Raw genomic sequence first — 7,885 nt, 5'->3', positions numbered from 1 at the left:
TTCTCCTGATCATAAATTCTGTTCTGTAAAGCCTCAAGATGAATGCCTTCTTCCACTCAAAGGTCAGCCTGAATATTAACAGGTTTTTGACAGACTGTATTATTCAAACATAATCAAAAATACATGATCATAAAATATCTGACAGGAAACACAACCACAATCTTCATTGCCAAATAAAGATTCTTTCACTGGCACTATGTCATGTCAGCACCCAGTTGGACCCTGCTTCATGACGTATCAGATGTCTTTCCTTGTTCTGAATAGCCTTCTAACAAAGCACCTACATTTTACAAAGAGATAACATCAGCTTCCAACAAACAAGAGTTCTGAACATCAGCACAATTCAGGCTTGACTACTACACACTGACAGTCAACTACCTGAGCCACTGGCAGCACTTGCGATCCTTCCTAATATTCCTCTCACTCCTTCAATAAGAAGGTTACTTGGTTGTTCTCTGGGTTTATCAGCTGCAGGAGGAAAGCAATTTCATTAGAATTATAGTACAGAAGTTCAATAGTCATCGCCAGACCACGTGGTAATACATAAGCTACCCACCCTTTTCCACACATTTTCTATATCATCACAAAAACTGACTTGGTACAAAGAACAACTTCTAAACCAGATGCAGCCTTCCTTCTCTTTTATCACCCAAACTGAACATGGTGGCCTCACCATCAAAAGTCTGAATGAGATAAATTTAGCCATTTCACCATATCAGCAGCAATTAGAAAAAAAAAATCCCTAGGTGATACTACACCTATTTTCAACACCAGAAGTGAACACAGATTCCCAAGGTCCTTTTATCATTGGTTATTGTCACAGTATGAACTTCAAACAGACATTGCAAGTTCAAATTTAGCTCTGCCCTTCCTTCAGCAATGACCAAGTAAACTACATGGCACTCCATCCCATTCAGAGAAATGTAATGACCTAAACTATTNACTGCATTTACATCTCACTGGGTCACACTGCTGAGGCAGATTGGCTGATCCTCTGCAGGCATCTCTCCTTCTGCCAATAGTATAGGGTCCAGGTCCCTATTCTCTGCATTCATCTGAGGGATGCACCGTGATGAAGCTCAAGATTGACAATCTAAGACAGTCAAATTTCAATAGCATCACCTCCAATATTTTGGTGTGTGGAGAGAAACATCAACACTCTAAGGACTGGAACTGAATTATGGAGATCCATTCAATTTAAGATTACTGATTCATCCTCACTAAACCAAAGTGACTCAAAGTTCAAATCTGAATCTCTTGCTTTCTAACGCATTCACAATCACACAACAATAGCACATGTTTCCTCCATGGGAATTTTAAAACACAATAAATGTTATAGGCAGGATATCCATGCAAAGGAATGCAGGTCAGGGTACCTCCTTCATTGGGGGTTGCAGAGCTTGAGGATGAACTGCTAATCTCTACATTCTGCTTAGGCCTATCAGGTGCAGCTGCTTGTGGACCCTGGACTGTGGCATCATTTCCTGACTCTGTGGAGCGTCCATTTGATGGATTCACATTCTGCCTACCGCTTGCACTTGAGGTTCCTGGGAAAGGTAAAATCATAATTATAATAATGACATGAAGGTGTATCAGTCTTCAGATCTGCACTCTGTGGGGTCAAGTTTCTTCGTGGTGTGATTACTGGAAATCATGGGTTATCAAGAGCCCTTAGAATTGCCTGATCTAGTTCTTCAAGGTCTATACAAACAAAGGCAATATACTTTTTCTGGCCCTCCTTTATGCCTGGGGAAACTAATTCTTTCTCTTTGTTGAAAAATGAAAATCCCAGATAAAGACGATGAGACTTGAATCTGTTTCAAATCCTCAGAAGCGCAGAGTTACCATAGTGTGTATGTCCTAGCCTCATTACTGAGAGTCTTATCAGTTCCTGAAGAATTCAGGTCTCGTCCTTGGTCCTACCCCCAGATTTCTGTTTTGTATATGCTCTGTACATAATCCCTTTTCCCACTCAGTTCAGTCAGACTATTGGAATTTTTTTGACTGACTATGTTAGGCATAGGTTATCATAACACCTGATTATGAATTATGTGACAGGAAACATATCCAGACTCCGCATTGTCAGCGATTATTTTTTTCTTGCATGTTCACTAAGATCATTGTTAGTAAAGAATGGTGTCCCAGATCCACAACTAACCCCATGTCTCTCCTTCATTTCAGTAGTCCTCTATCTAGGCACCTAGGTTTAACAAATGGTGACTAACACCACTGCTAATATAACAAAGTTTTGCAAGTACAACATAATTCAAATTTCACCGACACCGACTGAAACTTGACTACCTGAGTAGGCATTGATCCTTGGCCTTTGAAATAATCTCCTCAAATCATTTATTATCAATGTAATTTTTCATGCTATATGGATATAAGCTATAGAAGGGGAAATTACCTTCATCAAAACCTAGATCAAAATATTTAACTCTGTATCCCAATAAATTAAAAATCACCCCTGACCATAAGATTCTACATAAGCTACCACCTTTTAGAACACTGTGTCTTCTTTCTCATAAACACTGACTTTACAGAAAGTTCAGCATCTAAACTTCATCTATCCTTGTTTTTCTTCTTACCCGAAACAGAACACAATGGTCTCTGCAAGGAAAACTCCAAGATCTACCCCTGTTTCTTTCCTTTCCCTCAAAAGAGAAGATCAATGTGGTCCCTCAAAGGGAAATCCAACAGATTAATTTATTCCCCAGACCATATGCTACAATATTTAAGTTTCCAAAGATCATAGGTGAGACCATACCTATTATCCATACTTGCCCTGAATGCAGATAACCACAGAGTTTCCAGCATAGGCTATATTCAGAGGGTGAAATTTAATAAGATTTGCCAGTTCAAGTTTGGCTCTTAACCTTCTTTCAGCAATGTCCATATCACATAACTTGAAATGTTTCACCTTCAGCAAAACACAATGTTGTAAGATACTGAGTGGATCTAAACCTCACTGGTTCATACTGCTTGGGACAACTATTTGACCCACTGCCAACATTTCTCCTCCTTCTGAGCCTGAAATTATCCTCAACTTTCCATCAAAGTCTGTACAATACAACCAAAGCATCCGCTATGTTTGTCTCCATCGAAAAATGTGTACTATTTTTCCCTTTGATGGAACATGAAAATGCAAGTTACAAAATAACGAATTTGAAACAATTTGAGATTCTCAGAAGGATCCACCTGAGTAGAAGTCTGAGAAATAACACCATCTCTGAGTCTCATAGGTTCAGGTCCAGTAAACTCTTGTCTAGTCAGTTCTCACCTTCCACTCCTTTCACTAAATGTTCTGCACAAAATCCCATCTGTCCTTGTTTTTCACCACTTCTTCCATTCAAAGTTCACCCACACATCTTAAGTAGCCTACCTGACTCGTTGACACCATTTGTGCTGATTTTAGTTCCTACATTGATATGACCACCGACACCACCTGCAGAAAGTATGTCACATGAAGCATTGTCACATGGAGACCTCAAGACTCCAATAAATGTAAATTCAAAGGGGATAGAAAAACCTACAGCACTTTCAGTTTATTCTTAAGCATTATTAATTCTATCTTTACTAAACTTATTAATAACCAGGTCAACTTTTAACTCCAGTCTTCTTCCTCCACTTTAGACAGAATAGAGTACCAAGTGTTACCTCCCAATAATAAAAGCAAAATAAAAGAAATAAAGAAATCTAAAATTAAAGTCCCTGATTTTCCTATTCACATTAAATTAAAATATTACTCCCACATAATATAAAATGATATTTGAAACTCCTTGTGAACGCCCAGAAGAATCCTGGTAGAATACCTTCTCCTCTGGGCCGAGATGTAAGGCCACTAAATGAAATGGGAAAAGTTCCCAGGAGACCTATCCGACTCAAAAAAGTTCCACTTCTTACAGGATTGTGTGCAACTAAATTAGACTGTAGTGTTGCAGAGCCACCAGCACCAAAACTAAATGCCTTTCTCGAGTCATTTTTACCTGCAGAATATAAAAAGAATGTCACAAAAGATAGTGAAATGCTTCTGAACACCAATACTTCAAGCACAAATATTAGAGAACAATATCTAAATCACCAGAAGCATGTCCTCCACAACAGATTATCTGACTCTAAGCATTTGTCTCATCGAAGCATTGACAACAAAAGAAGTCAAGCTATAAATTCCAAAGCCAACAGCAGAACCTTTCTTCACTTTTTTTGAGCTACAAATCAGCAGTTCCCATTGCAAATACAAATAAATAAATAAATAAATAAATAAATAAATAAATAAATAAATAAAACATTATTAAAGATGTCTCTCTGATGATTCATTGCTCATGTTATATTTGGGAAAAGATCTTTTTTTTTTTTTTTTCACAAGTTAATTCATTTAAATAACTCAAGTCTACATCTTCTTTGGAAAGCAACAGTAACCAGATCCAATGACTACAGTTACCTCCTTTAGACAGATTGTTATCTTTGCTCCCACTAGAACTCTTGGCATCTGGAAACATTTTATGAAGTAGAGACAATTTCAATCCACCGGATAGGGAAGTACTGAGGCCAGCTGCTGCAGCTCCATTTGTGAAAAGGCTAACTGTTTGAAACAACAACAATATTGTCATGAGAGAATGAATACACCTTGACTTTTCCCCTTTCATAAAAATGAAGGGAAAAATATGGAAAATTGAACTGTCTTGAGGATCGATAAACAATGATTGAATGAATAAATGAGGACATGCACGCCTTTTGTTTTGTATCAATAACCTTCATCAGCATTTTTGGTCTAATGACAGACACGCCTCTCCACAGCTTTGCCAAACTTCCTGCTGCTTTACTGGTTCTTGCCAGTACCCACATCTTCTATGATTCCGTCTCAAAAAATACTCAGTCACAGAATTTTATTAACCCTTGCTTCCTTCACTGCCTTTAATTTCTGAATTTAAGAATCTATGGAGCTACCCTTCTTCAAATTTACCTCCTTTCCGCTTTCCTTTCATCCCTAAAGAAGATTACATTGAGAATAATAAAATCCCGATCATTAGCATTGTGACTGTCACAGAGAAACTGAGCTGGAAAGTTTTCTAGTTTGTGTGACAAAGCAATAAAACCAAACCAACAAGCATGGCTTAAACGGTTTTCCCAAAGTCCACAATAGATCAAAGATGGCATCTCTTTCTTCCAGACACAAGGCCCTTCAGTACATTTATACTGCTGCTTTCTCTGGACAATAGCATGGTTCTTGAATTCTATACAGACAAATTAGAAATCTTTTCCATTAATTCATCCAACACTGAATCCATACCAAAGACCAGGTACCAAACACAAACCTCTATTTTGCTAATAAATGTAATTTTTTAAACCCAAATTGACCATGTTTTTCCAACATAAATTCTAGGCTTCATGTTCTGATCCTAACCAAAGTTCTGGAAACTGGGACCATTTCTGGATAATATGGGACTCAAAGTAAACAGCAGTTCCTACAACCTACCAACAGGCATATATTAAGACAAACAGCAAAGCAGTCCCATTAAATAGAAAACTTCCCTCTTGTGTTCTGATGAAGTTGTATTGATTGGCACCTGAAAATACAATCAAGTGTATTCAGCCAAAGGCCAGGAAGAAATGGCTTACAGATGTGATTCCAGTATAATATAATTTTTTAAAATTTACTTTCCTTATTTAAAGCACTGTTATTTTCTGTGTCATGTAAATTACTATCAGAAATGTGGTTTGCAGTTAAGAATTTGTCCCTGGGTTCCCTTCAGGCACATGGAGGTGTTGTAAATGCCATACTTAAATTCTTGCTTCTTTCCCTTGCCTATTACCTAAAACGCTCACAGCCTCATCTGAGATGTGCATTCTGGCCAGACAAACTAGCTTGAGCAACCCGGGTCAGTTGGCATCTGAGTGTGGGTAAGCAGTAGAAAGGGGACTTAGGAACAGAGAGTAGACATTGCCCTTCCACCATACAGAAATTGTACTAAATTGCATAAGTGTAAAGAGAGAGCCACCACTCCAAAGCGGGTGAGACCTTCAGAAACTGTCTGTAGAAAAAAAACAAAAACAAAAAAACAAAAACAAAACAAAAACAAAACAAACAAACAAACAAAAAAAAAAACCGAGATAACGAGATGTTTGCTCAAGTTGAAAACTCAATGTGAGCTGAACACCTGCTCTCGCTTAGTCACAGGTTTTGGCTTCAGGAAAACAGTGAAATCCCAGAACAACCTGCCCTGAAGAGTTCGGATCAGGGATGGGGATAAAGAAGGAGGAACCAGGAGGCATCGCACAAACCCAAGAGGGCGTTTTCTGTTTCTTTGTGTAGGTAGTCTCACAAAGTAAAGAGATACTGACCTTTTGGCATACTGAAAAACAGTCCCTCCTTTTTAAAAACATAAGAACAGAAATAGTAGAATGCGTTTAAAGACAATAAAATACTTTTACTTCAACTCTTCCTTAAAATTTACTATGGACAACCCCTCTTTATATGCCATAATTAATATTCCAATACTAATTTATTATTTTGGAGCTTTGTTATTAAATAAAATTCCCTCATGTGATTAAGGGAAACATTTGCCTGTTATACCTAAAGTCACACTATGTCAGGGCAATCTAGTCTTGAAAATACAGAGGCCAACAAAACTTACCCTTTAATATTGGTCAATACACTACTTCTTTTTCCCATAACATGCTTGACCTAAAAGTTCCAAATCTAAATTTTGCCTGATTTTATTTTCCCTAATATTTTCTTAATAATGTATTAGTTACAAATGAGAATAAAAATAACTTAATATATTTTATTTTAGAGAGAATGAAGACTGGCCTAAAAAATTATAAGAAATATATGCACACATTGCCAGATCTATATTTTATTATAGATTACATGGTTATGTGCATGTGTGTGTGTATTTGTGTGTGTGTGTGTGTGTGTGTGTGTGTGTAGCTTTAGTTATAACTAATACTTTTCTATTTACCCAGGATCTTTAAATTTTTTCTTCTTTCTTTAAAGTCATGGTTGGTGAAACCATATAAATTTGATCTTGATTGACTATCAAATTACTGCTTGTTATTATTTTTTTATTTTGCTCAATTTTTAAATTTACCAGAATGCTTTCAATAAGTCTGGCTTTTTAAAATATTCAAGAAATTGATTAGTTTAATAAATGTTTTCCCTATGAGATTTTGTTTGAGTGATGGACTGATCCTTTTAAAAGTGATGTGATTTGTGAATACAGCAATTGTCAGTGTAACATTCTAGACTTAGTGGGAATGAAAACTCAAAACATAGTTATCAATGCATAAACTGTGTTGAGAATGAGCAACAGACCTTAAGGATCGTACACACACACACACACACACACACACACACCCCTCCAAGATCACCTCTGAATGCATAAGTAACATCCGCTGTAATAAAAATGCCATATCCCTGCATACTATCCTACTTTGCATCACAAGGAAGAAGTGGAGAATACTAAATGTTAAACACACATGCATTCACTAAATTAAAAAGGCTCAAACTCTTTACCTTTTCCAACAGTACAGAGCACCACAGCCAGGTACAGAAGAATCAGCTTCATGGTGACGATCTGGGACCTAAGCGTAGAGACTGTTCAGGCCCATCGAGGCAACTCTAGCCAGTGTATTTATAGGCCATCTCAACACTGGCTCTGGTCAACAGTTGGAGTGACAAGCCTGGTGGTGACAGCACAGGTAAACATCACAGCAAGGCCAAAGCAATCTACTGCACATCAGGTTAGTATCCAGTTTCTCTGACAGCTTCTGCCTTGATCCAAGTCCAGCTTATGCCAACCACAGAATATGCCATCTTGCCACCCTGTGCAAATAGCAAAGCCAGGAACTAAAAGCCTGAGGATTAAACCTCAAATATGCTGAT

General features: G+C 37.5%; 1 protein-coding gene across 1 annotated transcript in view; it reads right to left on the bottom strand.

The window, feature by feature from the left end:
* Nucleotides 1–7,568, bottom strand: part of LOC110334547 (mucin-19-like) — a 97,438-nt gene extending 89,870 nt beyond the window's left edge. Inside the window, exons 1-5 of the mRNA XM_029547874.1 lie at nt 7,517–7,568; nt 4,442–4,582; nt 3,383–3,445; nt 1,377–1,547; nt 379–468 (exon numbers count right to left, since the gene is read on the bottom strand). Of these exons, the coding sequence (XP_029403734.1) occupies nt 379–468; nt 1,377–1,547; nt 3,383–3,445; nt 4,442–4,582; nt 7,517–7,568 (517 nt within the window). The remainder of the gene's footprint in view (nt 1–378; nt 469–1,376; nt 1,548–3,382; nt 3,446–4,441; nt 4,583–7,516) is intronic.
* Between the last annotated feature and the right edge of the window lie 317 nt (nt 7,569–7,885).

The sequence above is a fragment of the Mus pahari genome, chromosome 17, assembly GCF_900095145.1.
Source record: "Mus pahari chromosome 17, PAHARI_EIJ_v1.1, whole genome shotgun sequence".
NCBI classification, from domain to species: domain Eukaryota; kingdom Metazoa; phylum Chordata; class Mammalia; order Rodentia; family Muridae; genus Mus; species Mus pahari.
This window is presented reverse-complemented; position numbering and strand designations above follow the sequence as displayed.